This window comes from Salvia splendens, chromosome 3 (assembly GCF_004379255.2).
Source record: "Salvia splendens isolate huo1 chromosome 3, SspV2, whole genome shotgun sequence".
Lineage (NCBI taxonomy): Eukaryota > Viridiplantae > Streptophyta > Magnoliopsida > Lamiales > Lamiaceae > Salvia > Salvia splendens.
Window position 1 is genome coordinate 38,098,738 of NC_056034.1, and position 20,578 is coordinate 38,119,315.

General features: G+C 34.5%; 2 protein-coding genes across 3 annotated transcripts; both read left to right on the forward strand.

The window, feature by feature from the left end:
- Nucleotides 1–10,719: 10,719 nt before the first annotated feature.
- On the forward strand, nt 10,720–11,969 carry LOC121795933 (probable inactive protein kinase DDB_G0270444). Its single transcript, XM_042194612.1, has 3 exons — nt 10,720–11,444; nt 11,524–11,612; nt 11,711–11,969. The coding sequence occupies exons 1-3, from the start codon at nt 10,820–10,822 to the stop codon at nt 11,762–11,764; spliced, it is 768 nt and encodes a 255-aa protein (XP_042050546.1). The 5' UTR covers nt 10,720–10,819; the 3' UTR covers nt 11,765–11,969.
- Nucleotides 11,970–12,857: 888 nt separating this feature from the next.
- LOC121795902 (ISWI chromatin-remodeling complex ATPase CHR11) lies at nt 12,858–20,547 on the forward strand. Of its 2 annotated transcripts, none has more exons than XM_042194566.1 (25): nt 12,858–13,135; nt 13,863–13,991; nt 14,094–14,200; nt 14,836–14,948; nt 15,177–15,274; nt 15,372–15,551; nt 15,643–15,864; nt 16,183–16,317; nt 16,674–16,956; nt 17,067–17,140; nt 17,278–17,498; nt 17,587–17,674; nt 17,758–17,851; nt 17,939–18,127; nt 18,216–18,247; nt 18,332–18,408; nt 18,497–18,586; nt 18,669–18,738; nt 18,821–18,875; nt 18,949–19,007; nt 19,128–19,293; nt 19,453–19,631; nt 19,719–19,934; nt 20,019–20,126; nt 20,208–20,547. In XM_042194566.1, the coding sequence occupies exons 1-25, from the start codon at nt 12,941–12,943 to the stop codon at nt 20,223–20,225; spliced, it is 3,198 nt and encodes a 1,065-aa protein (XP_042050500.1). In that variant the 5' UTR covers nt 12,858–12,940; the 3' UTR covers nt 20,226–20,547. The 2 variants fall into 2 exon arrangements, with proteins under 2 accessions (XP_042050500.1, XP_042050501.1); XM_042194567.1 differs by having other exon boundaries at nt 20,022–20,126.
- The last annotated feature ends 31 nt before the right edge of the window (nt 20,548–20,578 follow it).

Consider the following 20,578-nt stretch of genomic DNA (forward strand, 5'->3'; position numbering starts at 1 on the left):
CTCCTGTATCAAAGAAGGACTCACTTAGAATTATTTTGGCACTTGTAGCCCATTTTGACTTGGAACTACATCAAATGGATGTGAAAACTGCTTTTCTGAATGGTGATTTGGAAGAAGAAGTCTACATGGAACAACCTGAAGGCTTCATTAAGAAAGGGAATGAACATTTAGTCTGCAAACTTAAGAAATCAATTTATGGACTGAAACAAGCTTCTCGACAATGGTATTTTAAATTCCATGACACTATTACTGCTTTTGGTTTTAAAGAAAACACCGTTGATCGGTGTATATACCTCAAGGTTAGTGGGAGCAAGTTCATATTTTTGGTTTTGTATGTTGATGACATATTGCTTGCTAGTAGTGACCTTGGATTACTACATGACACTAAGAATTATCTCTCTAAAAACTTCGACATGAAAGATATGGGTGAGGCATCCTACGTGATTGGGATAGAAATATCACGCGATCGATCACGTGGAATGTTAGGATTGTCTCAGAAAAGCTACATAGATCGAATTTTAGAGAGATATGGGATGAGTGCATGCTCTCCAAGTGTTGTTCCAATTCATAAAGGCGACAAGTTCAGTTTGGATCAATGTCCAAAAACTGAATTGGAACGTAAAGAGATGGAAAATATTCCTTATGCATCTATTGTGGGAAGTTTGATGTATGCTCAAGTCTGTACTAGACCAGACATCAGCTTTGCAGTTGGAATGCTAGGCCGTTACCAAAGTAACCCTGGTGTTGAACATTGGAGAGCTGCAAAGAAGACAATGAGATACTTAAAGGGAACAAAAGATTTTATGCTCACGTTTAGGAAATCTGATCAATTGGAAGTGATTGGATATTCCGATTCAGATTATGCTGGATGTGTTGACTCTAGAAAATCAACCTTTGGTTACATTTTTCTTATGGCCGGAGGAGCTATATCATGGAAAAGTGTAAAGCAAAGTTCTAATTCAACATTCACCATTAAAGCTGAATTTATGGATTGCTTTGAAGCATTAATGATTGCAAAATTTTATTTCAGGCCTTGGTATTGTCTCCTCAATATCCATGTCCTTGAAATTATATTATGATAATAGTGCAATCGCATCTTTCTATAAGAATGACAAGTATTCAAAGGAGCTAAACACATGGAATTAAAGTTTTTTGTCATGAAAGATGAAGTTTGGGAACAAAGAATATCTATGAAATATATAAGCACACAGCTTATAGTAGCTGATCCATTGATTAAGGCGTTACCGCCTAAGACATTTATGGAATAAGTTAACAGAATGGGTCTTGGGTATGGAAACGTCTACTCTTTATGTTTCCATGTCGGTTCAGACACTTAAGTTATGGATATTTTGAATTCAATAAAGTTGTTTCTATTTTTCCTGCATAAACTTATTATTGATATGCATATATACGGTTTTAGTATTAATGCATGAGGTCTTGAAATAAGACAATTATGGACGTTGTGTCACTTATAGATTATATTAGTGCGGTTATTGGTGATGTGGTACATGGAAGGAACTATGTCGACTGAATGATATACGCCCGCCATGACCCACATTAGTAGTCTCTCTAATATAATACTTATGTTTGCCAATGATGAAAGTATTTATAAAGTCCAATATTATGCGCGCCTTATGTTTATTATGTCTATTTTACTGTGGCTCTGTCAAGTGTGACAAGTGGGAGAATCGAAAACTTTGTGTCCCACATGTTCGCCAAGTGGGAGAATGTAAGTTTTATGTCTCACATATGTGACATGTGATAGAATCCTAAATAGAATTGGATTTTCAGTATAATACATTAACTTGGTATAAGACACATTTTTCCCTAATTAATTAGCTATCAATTGAATATATTGATTTAAATGAGACGTTTCCTAATTAGTCACTAATTATTGACTAATATATATGTTTCCTACTAGTGTATTGCTATTAAGGAAATTGAGATATTTATATATAATAATATCTTGATTAGCATTAATTTAGTCAAGAATATATATGGTTTTGATTGTCATGAATTTGACATTATTATGTTATTGACTAACAAAATCAAATCAAATACTATGATCAATTATTTAATTTGATTTTAGTATTACTTGGTCAAAAAGAAACGTCCTAATTAAATAGCCACTTTGATGGAAAGGGCTTTAATGTTTTATAATTAGGGTTTGTCCTCTCTCTGTCTATAAATACAAGTGTGGGATCTCATCAAATCACACACATTACAGAGAACACATAAACGAGGGAAAGAGAGAGAAACAAATCCTTGGAGTTGCGCCACTACACCAAAGTCCGAGGAAGTTCTCTCCGTCTTCCCCAATCGCTTCCGCTGTGGATCATAAATGTAAGTTTCCGATCCATTATGTGTATGGTTAATACGTGAAATACATGATGTTCAAAGATCTTGCTTTATTCATATTCAATTATGTATTCTTGAATATATTATGATAAATAAATTCCAACAAAATGTAAATTAAAAGAAGATCGGAGCTCACTTTAAAGAATTTGATATTCATATATCTGTAGGTGCACTCAAAGTCCCGAAAATCATGCGAGTACTCTTGGAGGCGATGACGCCATAGTTTTTTTCTCAAATTTCGAGCATTTTATTTATTGGATAATATATTTATGACATGGATTCATTGTTTTCTGAAATCATGACGTGGATATAATAAATGTTTTGACTATTGCTCACATTATGGCCAAAAATAAAAATCTTATGAATAACAATATTACAAATTTTTCGTTCTCAAACGAGCATGACGCAATCTAAATATCTAATACTATACGGCATGCTCCGCACTTTCATTTAGTAGAACTACTATAAAATAGAGTGATGCTAAATGGCTATAATGTGGCCGGCCATAAAAAGTTATTTTAGTCCATTTACATGTATAAAAAAATAAAAATTATCGATATAAACTTATATGTGTGTGAATGGACTTGTGAGTTGATACTTATCTTTGAATTCCATTACGTAAAACACATTAATATCACGAATTACTGTATACGTTGAGCAACAATCAAGAAATGACAGTAGTAATAAGTTGAGCAAAAACTACGAAAGAACAACACTAACATGTTGAGTAACATATAATGAAGATGATATAAAAGTAAAATCAAATAGTATTAAACCAAAAATTTGAAAAAAAATCAATTTTTTTTGTTATTTACTTAATTTATGGCTGGCCATAATGTGGCCGCAAAGCTTTATTCTATAAAATATCCAACTTATAGCATTAGTTTATTATGCACATTTATAATCGAGATAATAATTAATTAACTCACGTAATGTCAAATTATGACATTTAAGTGATGCTCAGAATATCATTGTTTTAATAAAAATAGAATATTAAATCACAAAATTCTATTTTTTCTCAATCATCCCATCCATGTACAAAACGATATCTTTAAAGATGTTCAAATCGTTTAATTAAAATAAAACAATTTAAGGAAAAGATGAAAGATACTTACTTTTATGAAATAACACCGTTTTAAGCAAAGACATAATTTTGTACATATATGACATAATTATAAAAAGTTAAAATTTCATAATTTGATGTTTTGTTTTGATAGGACTGGACAATATTTGACTAAACTTTGTGATTTGAATGAGTATTATATCCATGTATTATTTATGACTGTAATTTGGAGCAAGTACTATTATATAAACCTTGTCTTTTGTAAAATGGAGTAAAATTAAAATGGCCCATTCAAGGATGATGAAACATCAATTGCATTTGCATATATAGTTAATTAGCTCATGCCTTTCTTTTTTGAAGTCGATCATGAAAGTGAGAAAGAGTTTTCATCACGTATGGGCACCAATCTATTTATAGAATAAGCATTAATGAATATGAGACTTTTTAATGATATATATACATCATGTTTTTTATTACACTTTATCCATATCGATCTATACATATTTAATAGCCGCCTATAAATGAATCCAGATTTCATGTTTCATGAATGCAATTACTTGTCAAAATAAATTGCTCATATAATGTAGATACGATTGGGAATTAACAGCAGCCCATTAATTAAGTAGGTATACATGAGGCCATTATTAGCCCATAAATTGGACCGAAAATATAGGCAATAAGTGGATAATTTGCTTTATTATGCAAATCCAGTGTTTTCTTAGCTTCAAAAAATATTACTACTCCACTTGTTGATGTACATACATTTGAAAGCTCGACAGATATATTTGGACAAGTTTGATTAGTAAAGTTTTCCAGTTAGTTGATCAATTCAGTTAATTACAACCAATTATTTGTGAAAAAAATTGCAAATGCATATGCTCGAAAATATAACAGTAGTAGTACAATATGATTCGTTCTATTTGAAAGATTTTATTTTATGATTAAATATGTATTATGTTTGGTTTATGAGATTGGGTCTCACATCTTAATCCTATATGAATAATCTAATAATGAGTTATTGTAACCCCAACTAAAATAGTCTCATAATTTAATTCTAGATTGATTATCGTATGATAATTAGTAATAATAACCAAACGATAAAAGTACTTTTTGACGAGACTATAATATTATCTCATCTTTAACATAAATACACCATTAATGGAGTAGATAGTTATTTTTACTTTGGGTAAAGATAAATTTACAAAAATCTCATATACAAAATACCCTTCAAATTTAAATAGGATAAGACCAATTTGATTTTGGAAGCATCATTAATTACATATATCTATGAGTAATTTAACCCTATTTGTAATTGTAGGAGATTATAAAATTTTTCTATTAATTTATATTGTTTAAAAAATACTACTATGTAATTGAATTTATTATTAAAAATATTCACCTTTATTAAAATACTTATAATAAAATTTTAGATAGAATAACCATTCATACTATTTTAATGAAATAGTTTTTTATTCATTTTATTTAAAATATTTATAATAAAATTTTAGATAGAACAATCATTCATAGATAAAAGTTGGGCAAAATACTTGTGACGCCCCGGAATTTCGTTTCTTCCTTTCGAGATAAACCGGATTTATTAGCTTAAGTAATTCTCGGAATAAGGGTTTTTCACCTTTTTATATTTATTCTCTTCATTTTTTTTATTATTTCCCTTTCAATAATTATAAATTGTCTAAAGTCTAAACTATCCTTTAACCCAATTTCTCAAAAATTTCATTCTACTTCCTCCAAATGTCCTAAATATCAATATGCTCTCTCATATTCTCACACAACAAATTATTTTCGCTTTGAAGTTATGAAAAATGCTTAACGATTAGGAATTTAGTGATTATTAAATTTGATACTGTAATTATATTTAACCTCATTTTCGTATTTTTGCTTATGATTGTTTCTCCCACTTTAATCTCGTTTAGTTAATTCATAAAAAATAATATGTAGATTATCATCCACTACTACTTCCACAAAAGCAACAACTAAAATACTAATTTTCCACAAAATCATAGATTATCAACAAAATACTTCCACAGAAGCATACTTCCAGAATACTTTCACAATACTAATTTAGTCCATTACAGTTTGTCCACTCTAACAAAAATTGCATTACTTCTTTAATTCTAATGAGCAATTGCTTTTTGTAATAATTTAATGGTGGAAGCGGCGAAGAGTGGAAGCGGAGATGGCGAAGGGTGGAGGCATAGACGGTGAAGAGGCGGCGGCGAAGTGGAGGGTGGAGGCGGAGGCGCGTAAATGTGAGAATTTGAGAGAGAAGATTGAATTTTAGAATGGAGGGCAGATTTTTTGGAGGGAGTAGAATGAAATTTTTGAGAAATTGGGTTAAAGGATAGTTTAGACAATTTATAATTATTGGAAGATAAATAATAAGAAAAATGAAGAGAATAAATATAAAAAGGTGAAAACCCCTTATTCCGAAAAATTCGTATGCCTTGGACCCATATTTCGAATGGTCAACGTAATTAATCCCTCATTTCGAAAGGTCAGCGTATTGAGACCCAAATTCCGAAATTTCTCATATGATGATTTGGGGGAGGAATATCGATTGATGGAGAAAAGAGGTATATTTGGTTCCTATTCCAATCTTTGATTGGGCCAGTACTAATTTTTATATTTGGGCCAAAAGAATTAATCCTACACATAAGCTATAATTAAAGGATTTGGGCCAGTGAGCAATTCATAATCAATTGGGCCGAGAACTATTTGAGCTTGGAGCTTAACTATTTTAATTCCCGAAAAAATTATCAAGTTCCCAGAATTTGGAAATATTAAAGTTTGAGACGTGAAGGGCCGACCGACGTCACCCCGCGACGCCATGGGCGGCCTTAAGATAAATCCTATAAAAGCCGAGACTAAGACGTAGGTGCTATCCTATAGGATGCATGCATTCTTTTATCAGGAAAAATAGTTCAAGTACTAATTAGCGTGCTACGCTATTTGTTTTCAAAGGATAAATTATTCAAGGGCAAGTGAGGCCAGACGAGAGTTGTTAATTGGAGATAAGCGTATCAGTTGGGCTTTCTTTTAATATCCAGCACTATAGTGTGGATATAAAGCAAATGTTTTGAAGTTATGAAATACTTTTTTCTCAAAAATGGATATGCGATCATTTTGAAGTTGTTGTCATGCCATAAAATGTTTGTTTTCGAGACCTGTCTGTTAGAGATATATGTTTGTTGGTTTTGGCTACGCCAAAACGTTACGATTTGGAATATAGCGCGCAAGAGTCGGGAGCCATCCTAGAGAGGTTGGCCGGCGAGGGTACTGTTGAAGGTGGCCACCTTCACGGTGCACTAGATTCTCAGACATGGCAGGATACACCAAGAACTTAGACTGCAGTCGGACTTTTAAGATCACAAAAGAATTTAGTATGCTCGGGCCTTTTTAAGAAAAACCTCCGTGTGATACTGTTGATGGATGACAACTTATATATGTATGTTTTGTTTTCGGCACGTGTCCACTGAGTACTCCTGTACTCAGCCCTGCATGTATTTATAAATGTGCAGGTTGAACGTCAAGAGGAAGGAATATTGATCGGAGTCGATGCTATTAAATAATCAAGCGGATTTCTCTACGATTCGTGTCTTCATACACGAAGTCGTTTAGTAAGGACCTATTCCGCTGTACTTTTGTCAAGTGAGAATTTCAAAGTCTCACCTTCGAACTCTGATTTAGTTGATATGATGAATTATTATATTTTGAGATCTTGTAATCAAATACTTGGCTTCTAATTTATGGTATCAATTGACTGGCCTTTCGGCAAGTCCCTTGAGTTCTTTCCTCGTTTCGTTAATTCCGCTTATTAGTCACGGATTTCCCGCTTTTGCTATCATTAGCAAAGTGCGGTCGTGACAGAGTGGTATCAGAGCCTCAGTTTCTTTCATGCTCTGAGATCCACACCTTTCTTCAGTAAAGATCAAGACTTTTCACTAGATCATTCCAAGTAATCGACTCGATCAATACTCCAAGACGTTCAACCAAACAAGTTGAAAGATGAAGAAGTGGGAAATTTTGAGATAACTAAAACAAAGTGCGACGAGAATATTTTACCTAGTTAAGAAAATAGAAAGAACCGAGAGGGAATAAGTACTCTCCCTAGCGAATGTAGTTCAAACTGGGACTACAAAGGATGAACCATAAATCCTACTATTGCTTTCCCGAGCATCAATTTTGAGACGATGCTAGATAAGAGTTAAGCACGAACGTGGGATCTAAGGCGACACGACTTTTGCACAAGAAGAGCCAATGCCCAAATGCATAAGAGCACGAGAGGGACAACTGTTAAAAAGAAAGGCGAGGAACTGTGCTATAAGGGAAGGGCACAAGATAGATCCTCATTGTGGCCAAGCCACTCATGTAAGATCCGAAAGCAAGTGTTGATCCCATCACGTTTCATGAGACCTTATAGAAATGCTCGATCTGAGATATGAACTTAGTCTAATGACGTTAGATCTCACAATAAGTGGCTCTAGTTGATGACTTTCCCTACATGGATTTTCGTGCATCGATTCATTTTCTTTTGAATACCTTCGACGGACTCAAGATATCCCCACCACATGGATGAAATAGACAAATTTAATCAGTAGTACTTACTTGAATTTCCAGAAAATCTCTTTCTTTGAACATCCTTAACGGAAATGCCTTCCTGTCTGTTTAACACTATTGATCGACCTGCGTTTTGCAAAGCGGGGTGTCAATACCTCCTTTTTTCTATGAAAGTTGTGACCCATTTCCAGTTCAAAGATCATGGTTAGATATTTACTTTCAGATACCTTGAGCTACTTGCATTGCAAAGCAATGTGCCACTTCTTATCTTGGGTACATCAGTTCGCTATTCACTTCCAATTTCTATGAGCACGAGCTTCGCTCTTGTATTTTCAGATATGTTGATTGACAACAACTTTTCTTACTCATCATTCGCGTGAGCAATATTTTGACTTCGTAAGCCCAATCGCATTGTTATTCTAAAGTTGTTTGTCTTCAGAACCTTCAGACTAAGCTTGTTTTCCTATACCTTGTTTTTATTGAATGACGTATTCTTCTTGAAACTCCTGTCAGCTCTTGTTATTTTGCAAACATGTATATGACAAGTTCTTTCTTGCAAGAATGAGATTTTCTCATGTTCAATTCCGCTACATGTTTGTTCCATCTGAGGAATTTTTACCATGTCTTCAATATTCGTTAAGACTAGCATTAAATTAGAATTATATAAATTAATTAATTTTTAGAATATAAGGATAATTTGAATAAATTTATGGAAAATTAGTTTATACTCCTTAATTGTTTTGTGGAGTAAAAAATGTTAAGTGGTTGACGGAAAGGGGGAGAAATATAGTGTACTAGCAAAATTAATATACAAATAATTTTATAATATAATTTATTATTATATTATTTTTAAATTTCATATTGAATTTAATAAATTTTAATTTAATTATTAATATATTCACTATCTTTTTTTATTTTGTTCTCTTTTTGCTTCTTTTAACTTGTCTCCGTATTTTTTTGTTAGAGCTAGAAAAAATACGATGTTAAAATATTTGTTTGAATTTCTGAAATTAAAACAATTTTGTTTAAATTTCTGAAAATAAAACATACAGTATTTGTTAGAAAAAAAATATAAGTATTTTCCTTTTGAGTTTTAGTTGAAAGTATTATTATTTATTCTTTAATTAGTATGAAGGGTTATAATGTAAAATTAATGTAAAATTAAAACAGGCAAGTTCCTTAATTTTTGTATATGATAGAAAATGACAAAAATACCCTCCTTTTGTATATACAATTTTGTTAATTTCTCACTACTCTTTTACTTTTTTCAACACATGAAGTATCGAATAATCGGCTATATTCGGTAATCATTAATTATAAAACAGAAAATTGTTAACTAATAAATTTAATTCGAAAAGATAGAAAAACGCCAAAATGGTAGTATCAAATTGTGAATATACACAACAATGAAAAAAGAGGAAAAATTCAAATTTCTTCCATCTGGAAAATTAAGAAAAATTGTTATTGGAAAAATCCATCCAGACAAATCCTAAATAACTCTTAAAATATCACGAAGAAGTTGTAAACTGAGAAAATAATTTATAGGTTTTCAATTCAGCATAGAAATTGATTTGGTTTATTGGGAAAAAGGTGTAAACATTAGTATCATCCACTTCATGAATTGTCACACAGCCTGCAAATCAATTAATTACTTACATTTTTCTATATTGAAAATTGTTTAATTAATTCGCAACGCAAAGGTATATTCTTCATTTCTATCCTATCCTGCTGTCTTAGGGCCTGCAGCATTTAAAGACAAAATATTATGAAATGTAAAAAATGTAAATATATTTTCTAAATGTGCACGTCAATAATTAGACATGCTTGATAAAATAGCAATATTATGGGCAATACCATCCAAATGCATTGTACCAAAATGACAAACAAAATTCCCAACATTCGAAAACCCCAATTTCCATGGAGATGGAGTCACTTTCTCTTTCCCCTTCCCCAAAAACATAATTTTGGTCTATCCAAAAATATCCAAACATTCAGTATATAGACATAGTAACAATTCAGAGTATTTCACACCAAAATTAAACGTCTCAAAACTCTCATTTCGAGAAGTTCTATATTCGATATATTTCCACTTTGTGTGAGGGAACAATAGTCCCACTTATCGCTGATTGGGACATAGTTTTCCCATCTCATGGGGTAACAACATTAAATTTTTAATCATTGAAAAAATTTCCCATTAAATAACTCTTTAATTTTCACATATTTTCTCAAATGAAATGCCAATTTTAACGTACATATAAATTCACCATTCAAACTTCCAATTAAAATAATTATGTGAATATATATTCTTTGAATAGTAATTAAAATTTGTATTTTAATTTATTTGTAATCAATAACTAATGTATAAATGAATTACTAAAACTCTGAATTTTTTTATAAATGTTATAACCCCTATAAGTTTAGTTCATTGTATATATTCTTTTAAATTAATAAAATTATATGGTCCCAACAATATTAATTTATAAAAGGTTTATCGTATATATAATACTAAATCTAAATTTTTTCTAGACTAGTACTATTAATTTTCACATATTTTCTGAAAACGCCTTTTTTAGCAGTAATTGTTTTTGGTAAAATGCTTGTCCACTCAATTCCCCATGAACAAATTTGAGCCTTCAAAATAGCAACGGCAAAACCGGTGACTTGACCCATTTAAACCAGAACAACATTGTAGGAATAAAAAGAAACTCACACGAGAGAAATCAGAGGGGAAAAAATTCACCATTTTCCTCTCTTTCTCTTTCTTTCCATATTTCAAGAAACCATTTTTCACTCTCATCCTCATAAACACACACACACAAAATGGGTTGCGGAGAATCAAAGCATGCTGTTGCAACACAAAACACCATCACCAAGAGCAAGAGCAAGAGCAAGAGCAGGAGCATCAGAAAACAAGAGGCTGAAATCCCCAAAAATGATGTAAATGTGACTGCAAATGCTGTTAAGGATTCAGAAATTTTGAAGAAGAATGAAAACCAAGGTGTTGAGATTCCCAAGAATATAGAATCCGAGGCTGTTAAGGCCAAGGATGATGAAGAAGAAGAAATCAAGATAGAGAAGAACAAGGAGATTGAAGTGGCTGCTGCTGTTGCTAAGGTTGTTGAGGTGGAGGAGGAGAAGAAGAAGAAAGAAGAGATCATCAAGAATGAGGAATTGAAGGAAGAGAAAAAAGAGGAGGTTAAGCCTGAAGTGGTGGAGCAAGAAATCCCTGCAGCCATTGAGGTTGTGCAAGAGATCAAGAATGTGGAATTGAAGGAAGAGAAGAAAGATGAGGTCAAGGCTGATCAAGAGGAGGTGGTTTCTCAGCAAGTTGAAGATGCTCCTTCTTCTTCTAGTGCTAATGAGAAGATCCCCCTAGGCGAAAACGTCGTCGTTGAGGGAGAAAGCAATGTTGCAATTGCAGAGGAAGAAGAGAATGCAGGAAAAGGTTTGTATATCAGAATTACTTAAATAAGGTGGTTTTTGATCATTAATGATTCAAATTTATGTGTTTTTGTGGTTTGCAGAAGAGAGCCTCAAGGTGGAGGAGAGCAAAGAGTTGGCTCAAGAAATAAAGCCTTCTGCAGAAGAAGAGAAGAAACCTGCTGATCAAAGTGTATGACTCTATTTCACTTTTCGTTTACTCAAAATTTGGGCTTGAATTTGAATGTTATGATTTACGACAATGGATGTTCGTTGTCAATGATTTTTCAGGAGGGCGACGTTGTAGCAGCAGCAGCAGCAGCAGCTGATGTCAAGGGAAACTGAAGAAGAAATTCATGAGATTGGCATTCTTCAATCCTTCTTTGTTTGTCAACATCTCTAGGCTTGTATTTATGTACTTGATTACTCATAATGGTGAATTTGTCACACACCCTATATCAAAATTTCAGACTATTATCTCTTGGTGAGGAGAAAATCTCAGTTGCTTTGATGTATTAATGCAAATTTCCTGTGTTTTGTTGATGCTTTTTATGTGGGGATGAGTAAATAGACATGGCATCGAATATATTTCATCGGGCGTAACATGTAATGAACAGCCTAACTCTAAGTTAGATAAATCAGCTCAAACCAAAATATACTTGGATCATGCAACACAAATTATATTTACTTATATATGCACTGCCAATTGTTATCCACAGAAGAGATTAGTAATGTTACATGTTTACAAGATATATGTAATGTTTCTTCTCATTTTTCGAATGAATATGGCTCTGATTATAATCCACTTATCCACGTCTATATACAGTTTTAAGACCGATGTTGAAGCATCCCTCAACACGACAAATTCCCAACAATATCAGTTGTGCCATATGCAGCAAGAACACCTTGCTGGAAAAAGTGACACCTTTAGGGGACCTATGTCTAAAAGAAACAAGATTCAAATCAATAGACCTAAAAGTAATTAACCTTTGTATAGAGATTGAGTGTGCAAAACACTCAAACTTGGAAGATTTTTCATGTCAACTCTTTGATTCTAGGTTTTGTAATATCATAAATGCAAGCAACTAATGCTCTTCTCCATGTGAAAATAAAAAGATGTTCAAATTCCACTAAAGCTTCTTAAACCAAATTTAAAAATGGGGTTGGAGGAGCTTAACACCCCAACCATTTTTAAAGTTCTTTTACTTGTAAAAAAATCATTAGAGAACACATCATGAAATTTTTAAACTTTTAGTTCTTTACATATTAGTAAAAGGAATAAAAGGAATCTCTTATTGGGCTTTGAGTAGATTTAAAATCAGGAATAGGCCCATATTGGGCCAACCCAGTGGCGGGATCCCACGAAACAAATGGCGGGAAATGCCCAATAAATATAAAAACCCAAACCGCCAACGAAATTGGTCGGTTGCATTTCCATTTTACATTTCCATTTTTCTTCACCTCTTTTCCCCCAAACCGCAAAACTGTGCTACTGTTCGACGCTGAGGTGAAATACAGAAGATGGCGAAACCCTCGCGTGCAAAGGGCTCATCCGACGACTCGATGACTAGCTCCTCGGCTGAGGAGGAGGTGGCCAGGGACCAGGTCAATGACGAAGAAGACGATGACGAGCTCCAGGCGGTGGCTCGCACCGTCGAAGATTCCGACGACGAGGATGCTCCTAACGCTGCCGATCAATACGAAGATGACATTGAGGTTAAATTACTTTATAATTCGTTATTGTTTGTTTCAATTCACGGTGTAGCTCGACGGATCTGTGATCGGTCTGCTGTTTAGTAGTCTAGATTTAAGACTAAGAAAAAAAAAGATGTGTGGTAGTCTAGATTATTTCGTAGATTGGAATGCAAAATTACATTTTTGTCTTTCACTCACTGCTGCTACTGTTGCTTCGACATCGCTATTTCCCTCATCCAATTCCTACCCCGTTGCTGCTTCAATAATGCCCATTTCAACAAGGCTGTTGGAGTCCATTGCCCAATACAGATACAATATTGCATCCTTTTGGTGCGATAGTGAAACTGGTCGAAATGTAAATTGTTGATTTGGCTTGGCCTGGCCACAGCTCCTAACACGGGTCTCTGCGTTAATAATCTTACATACTTGTCCGCCCTACCAAATGGGCACTCAATCTTAGGTTTGGCTAATCTCAAGTACCAAACATATGCTTAGTTGTTAGACAATAAGTTTAAGTTTTTCTTACAATTTGTTTAACTTTGGAGATTAAATAAACAAAAATAGATAATTATTATCTTCAAAATTAGTATTGTATTTCCCACTTTAGGATACAGTTGATATTTTATTTATGAGCTACTCTGTAGTGTTCTCTTTTTGTTATCATTATATCTATGGTGCTGTTTAAAGATGCTTTACATGGTTGGAATGATCGAGTGGGCTTTGCTGAAGCTTTTAGTTGTGGTTTTAGGAAGAGGATGTTGTTGCAAATGAAATTTCAAAGCGCGAAAGAGCAAGGCTTAAAGAAATGCAGCGGGTAAAAAAGCAGAAAATACAAGAAATACTTGACGTGCAGAATGCTGCTATTGAGTCTGACATGGTGTGTTTTCTGAGTATGAATTAGTACTTGATATGATGTGTACATTAAATTATCTTCTTGGATATGATCATATGATAAGTGATCTGATCTACTTTGGCACAGAACAACAAAGGAAAGGGTCGTTTGAACTATCTTTTACAGCAAACAGAGTTATTTGCTCATTTTGCCAAGGGTGATCAGTCTGTTTCTCAGAAGAAGGGAAAAGGCAGGTGGGTAATGCCATTTTGACTTGATTACCTTTCCAGTATGGCTGCATAGGTTGAAACTTTAATATTACCATTTTCTTGGTAAGTATTTCACTGTGCTTCATAGCTGCTAATAATGATGAGAATCTCTTGCAAAAAAGTTTGTTTAATAAATTTGGGTTGGGTTTGGGTTGCACCTAACCGTTGTACATGATCGAGTTTCTAAGATCTTGGTAGATCGGCATGTGTTGTATCTTGCTTATGCGCAATTTATACATGGTTGAGCAGCTGACAGTTGAGAAGGGATGTAGTGGTGCTAAAATTTGTCAGTAGAAATCCTTGTCTTGTCTCCTCTCTTTTTGTAATTTTATTTTGCATTACACTGTGGTAGGCTCTAGGAAGATAAATAATATTGGGCTTAGTTGAAGTCTTTCAAAAAGTTGTCAACTGGACAGGTTGGCAGCCTTAGAAGTAGATATTTTAGGAAAATCATGAAACTAAGAGGTGGTTGTGGAAGTGAATTCCTTAGCATGGGGGCCGAGGTCAGTAATAGATGGAACTGATTAAGGATATTCACATTGTTAACATAGTCATCCTCTGTAGCCAAGCTAGTTGCTTCTTAAGTAAATCTTATGTTTCTTGTGTTCTCCAATTGTTAGGGGCCGCCATGCATCAAAGATAACTGAAGAAGAAGAAGATGAAGAGTGTCTCAAAGAGGAAGAAGATGGCATAGCTGGCACAGGAAACACTAGACTATTGGTGCAGCCCTCTTGTAAGATTTTCTTTATCCTCTTTGTTTTCATTGTTATGAATTGCTTCTGCCATAATAATACTTAAAAATGTTTGCTTTTAGAATGGTTTACTAGTATATGTAATAATGCTACCCTATGTTTATTTTCCACTGCATTAGTTTCTAATTTGGTGCAAGTATGTATTGGGTCCCTGCACTGTTTTTTATACAAAATGGTATCACCTATGCTAATTTTACCTTTGTTTGCAGGTATTCAGGGAAAGATGAGGGACTACCAGCTAGCTGGTTTAAATTGGCTGATTCGGTTGTATGAAAATGGCATTAATGGGATACTTGCTGATGAAATGGTATATATGGAGAGTAGTTGTATTTTCTACATAATGGTTTCCCCTATTATTGATAATGGTTTCTTGTACTAATATTAATGTGTTGTATTTAATTTAGGGACTTGGTAAAACTTTGCAAACAATATCCTTGATGGGCTACTTGCACGAGTTCAGAGGAATTACAGGTCCTCACATGGTTGTTGCTCCAAAATCCACACTTGGAAATTGGATGAATGAAATCAAAAGGTTTTGCCCAGTGCTGCGTGCTGTAAAGTTCCTTGGAAATCCTGATGAAAGGGTAAGCTTGCAATACCAATTTAGATATTGTTTTCCAGGACTTGTGTTTCTACTGCTTTTGATTTTAAAAATCCTATTATGATATTTTCTAGAGGTATATTCGCGAGGAGTTACTTGTTGCTGGGAAGTTCGATGTTTGTGTTACAAGTTTTGAGATGGCCATCAAAGAAAAGACTACATTGCGACGATTTAGTTGGCGCTATATCATTATTGATGAGGCTCATAGAATCAAGAATGAGAATTCCCTTCTCTCGAAAACAATGAGGCTCTATAATACCAACTACCGGCTTCTTATTACTGGAACACCACTTCAGGTAATATTTTTTTGTGTCACAGTTGCTAAGTCTTTGCCATTTTATGAACTCTACAATAACTGTTACTTTAGTTGGTTCGGAATTTGAAGTGGGGTATAATATCATGCTTTCATTTGGAAGATTACATATCTAAAATGTAGTAATTTTTTTTATGGCTAATTAGTTTGAGTTTAATTTGCTTTTTAGGAACTTGTGTTAGTCCTACAGAAATCTTCAATGTATACATTAGGAAGCTGAGCTTTATATTCGAGTATATTTATTTCAATTGAGATGTGATGTTAGTTTTATGTTTGCCCAATGTTTTTTTGCACTTTTCAGAATAATCTTCATGAACTCTGGGCTCTCCTCAACTTCTTGCTTCCAGAAATATTTAGTTCTGCAGAGACGTTTGACAAGTGGTTCCAAATTTCTGGTGAAAATGATGAACATGAAGTTGTCCAACAACTTCACAAGGTATGTGATTGTTCTATTAAGATAATTCTTTGTGCCAAAAATGGTATTCTTATATTCGATAGTAATCAAAAAGTGCATGAGAGCTGTAGGCTGGCCAATTCATAAGCATCTCAGATCTATGTGTTTGATACTCTAAATTATGTTTTAAAGTGCAATACAAGTTGTTGTATTGCATAACGAAGTGGTTTTGCTGCTTCTATACCATTTCTCTTGTATAGTGAAAATCTTCCTCCTGTTATCTGTTTCTTTGGGCACAGAAACTATTAGAATTTGATATATCAATTAAAGTTCTTGAGATGCAGTTGTTTGAGAAATTCACTTGTCTGACTGATGCAGTCCTTTTGGTGACACACCAGGTTCTCCGGCCCTTCCTTCTTAGAAGGCTAAAATCTGATGTTGAGAAAGGTTTACCTCCCAAGAAGGAGACAATACTTAAAGTTGGTATGTCCCAAATGCAAAAGCAATACTATAAGGCATTGCTACAGAAAGATCTTGAGGTGGTAAATGCTGGTGGAGAACGCAAACGCCTTCTTAATATAGCCATGCAGCTCCGAAAATGTTGTAATCATCCATATTTGTTTCAAGGTGCGGAACCTGGCCCACCTTATAGCACGGGAGAGCATCTCATTGAAAATGCTGGTAAGGTTTTGCTAGAAGATCAAGGAGGAAAACGCACACTATATGCTCTAGTTTGGGTTCTCCTGTCTCAGCTTTGTTAACTTTTAGGTTTCTATCTCCTTTGGTTGCAGGCAAGATGGTTCTTCTGGACAAGTTGCTCCCAAAATTAAAGGAACGCAATTCCAGGGTTTTGATATTTTCCCAGGTTGGAACCATGACCAACTTCATCTACTTTCAGAATCTTGTACTGCTTATAGATTGTCTAGATTATTATATTGTTTTCGGTTGCTTTTTATTTAGGGATTCCCCAATAACCATCACTTATTTTATTACATACATCAGATGACAAGACTGCTAGACATTCTTGAGGATTACTTAATGTTCCGTGGGTACCTCTATTGCCGAATTGATGGGAATACAGGGGGAGAAGATCGAGATGCTTCCATTGAAGGCTTCAATAAACCAGGAAGCGAAAAATTTGTCTTTCTGCTGTCAACTAGGGCTGGAGGTCTTGGTATCAATCTTGCGACTGCTGATGTTGTCATTCTTTATGATAGTGACTGGTATGAATTTGCTTCTCTACCGTTTTGGTTTTATTGGATGCTATTGAATTGGCTTTTGAGTTACAATGCTAGGCTCGTATGATTGCAGGAACCCACAGGTTGATTTACAAGCACAGGATCGAGCTCATAGGATAGGACAGAAGAAGGAAGTTCAAGTATTCCGATTCTGCACTGAGGTTTGTCTTGTCATAATTTTTATGGTTATATCAAGTGCGCTGGAGGTTCAGTGTTCAATGACTTATCATTTGCTATTATGTAGTACGCTATTGAGGAAAAAGTTATTGAAAGGGCCTATAAGAAGCTTGCTCTTGATGCCTTGGTTATCCAGCAAGGGAGACTAGCAGAACAAAAGAGTAAGTCTTATGCATCCACTAACATTGCTTCCTTCGCTGGCAATATTGATGTGATTTATTTATGTATTTTGGTTTTCGATTATGCAGCTGTGAATAAGGATGAGCTGTTGCAAATGGTAAGGTTCGGTGCTGAAATGGTTTTCAGCTCCAAAGATAGCACGATTACAGATGAGGATATAGATCGAATAATTGCCAAGGGAGAAGAAGCAACAGCTGAACTTGATGCCAAGATGAAAAAATTTACTGAAGATGCCATCAAATTCAAAATGGATGACAGTATGTTTGATATTCTTGGCCTCTTATGGTTTTTGTCCATTTATTTATGTTTTATTAATTCGATTAACATGTTATGCACTTTCTCCAGCTGCTGATTTGTATGATTTTGATGATGAAAAGGTATGGATGCTTTGCTTATTACTGCCTATTATGATTCTTACTTATCCTCGCCCCAACTCATTTGTATTTTCTTCATTGGTGAAGGATGAAAATAAGTTCGATTTGAAGAAAATTGTCAGTGATAATTGGATTGAACCACCAAAAAGAGAGAGGAAACGCAAGTACGTTTATTCTATCTCTTTAATTACACACTTAAACTGTCTGTTTGTTGCCTGGTAGACTAATCCATTTGTTGTTATTTATCTGTAGTTACTCAGAATCAGAGTACTTCAAGCAGACAATGCGTCAAAGTGGTCCTGTGAAGCCCAAGGAGCCTCGAATTCCTCGCATGCCGCAATTGTAAGCGTTTTTTGTTTACTTATTTTTACCTGTTGAGTATTTAAGATTTATGTATGTTATGGCTCAAGTCAGTTTTTTTCAGGCATGATTTCCAGTTCTTCAACACACAGCGTCTTAGCGAGCTGTATGAGAAAGAAGTGCGGTGTCTTATGGTGCGTGTCCAACTTACTCTTGAGACTCCCTAATACATATCTGCTTGTGATCACTTTCTTACCCTTTGTCTTTTGAATTCAGCAAGCACATCAAAGGAATCAAGTAAAAGATACCATAGATGTGGATGAACCAGAAGGTCTGTTCTTTCTTGACAACTCTGTGTTACTTATTTTCCTGAATTATATCTTGATTATATTTCTTGTACTTAGATGTAGGAGACCCATTGACCGCTGAGGAGCAGGAAGAGAAGGAGCGGTTGCTGGAAGAAGTAAGTTTTAACTTGCCTTACCCATTCCCTCAAGAAGAGACTTGCCTTACCCATTGCTTGAAGTTACCTTGAGCTTTAACTGATTTTTTTTTTCTAATTTTACTTAATTTTGGTATTTAGGGATTTTCAACTTGGAGCAGAAGAGACTTTAACACATTTATTAGGTCCTGTGAGAAGTATGGCCGGAATGACATCAGGGGTATTGCTTCTGAAATGGAAGGGAAAACAGAGGAAGAAGTTGAAAGATATGCTAAAGCTTTCAAGGATAGATATAAAGAACTCAATGGTATATGCATTGAGGTTTCATCTTCTAGTTACACTGTGAAACCTTAATATAGCTGGTTAATTCTCTTTTAGAAAGCATATATATACTGTGTGTGGCTCTTGTTTTTAGTTCTTCCACTGCATGTGGAGCATGATAATAAACGTGAATATGTTTCATCAGATTATGATAGGATCATCAAAAGCATTGAAAGAGGAGAGGCTAGGATATCACGGAAAGATGAGATCATGAAAGCCATTGGGAAGAAGCTGGATCGCTATAAAAACCCTTGGCTGGAATTGAAGATCCTGTATGGCCAGAACAAAGGGAAGTTGTACAATGAAGAATGTGATCGTTTCATGGTTAGACTATGAATAATCATCTTGACTCTTTGAATAAGTTGGATCTCGTGTATCATTCCTTTAATGTCTGGTAATTGTTCTTCTCAGATATGCATGGTTCATAAGCTCGGATATGGTAACTGGGATGAGCTCAAGGCAGCCTTCCGTACTTCACCATTGTTCCGCTTCGACTGGTTTATAAAGTCTCGTACGACTCAAGAACTTGCAAGGAGATGTGATACACTAATTAGGTTGGTAGAGAGGGAAAACCAAGAATATGATGAGAGGGAGAGGCAGGCACGCAAAGAGAAGAAACTAGCCAAGGTAGGGATGCCACACCACTTGAATAATTGAATAACCTTGTTATCTTCAGCTCAGTTTCTTAGCATTTCTCATTTTTCGTCTCAGCAGAATGCAACCCCATCCAAGCGCGCTGCTGCCAGACAGGCTGCCGAGAGCCCCCCATCAACTATGAAGAAGCGGAAGCAATCATCGATGGATGACTATGTGAGCTCGGTATGTTTCTCTGGATGATATATTCTTATCGCTGCCGAGTATTATATGATGATAACCTAAATTTTCCAAACTTTTTCGCAGGGAAGGAAGAGGAAATGATGGATCAAAATGGGGCTGCTAACCGATTTGGTTTGTGTTAGTTTCTAGCGTAATGTTGTGTTTCCTAATGATAGTATATTATAGAGCCATGTTTGGTAGGGTTGATAACTCGTCTACGGATGGAATTCTATGAATAAAAATGTCATTTTTGTTCATAGAATTCCATGGTGTACAAATTCAGAATAGATGTATACCTTATACGAGGTGTGGTGCCTCGTCGACCCACTAACTACTGTTATTATTATGTACACTATTGAAAATGGAGTTGTTTTGGAAATCAAAAGTCTCTTATCTATGTCAAAAATTTGTTATTACATTAAAATTAATTCTGTCAATTTTTTTTTTCATATTAC

Excerpts from the sequence above, each read along its gene's own strand:
- LOC121795933 (XM_042194612.1), top strand. The coding sequence starts at position 10,820 with ATGGGTTGCGGAGAATCAAAGCATGCTGTTGCAACACAAAACACCATC. Across the intron at positions 11,445-11,523 it reads AGAAGAGAATGCAGGAAAAG|AAGAGAGCCTCAAGGTGGAG; the intron begins GTTTGTATATCA and ends TGTGGTTTGCAG. Across the intron at positions 11,613-11,710 it reads AGAAACCTGCTGATCAAAGT|GAGGGCGACGTTGTAGCAGC; the intron begins GTATGACTCTAT and ends ATGATTTTTCAG.
- LOC121795902 (XM_042194566.1), top strand. The coding sequence starts at position 12,941 with ATGGCGAAACCCTCGCGTGCAAAGGGCTCATCCGACGACTCGATGACT. Across the intron at positions 15,275-15,371 it reads GGATACTTGCTGATGAAATG|GGACTTGGTAAAACTTTGCA; the intron begins GTATATATGGAG and ends TATTTAATTTAG. Across the intron at positions 19,008-19,127 it reads AGGAGCGGTTGCTGGAAGAA|GGATTTTCAACTTGGAGCAG; the intron begins GTAAGTTTTAAC and ends TTTGGTATTTAG.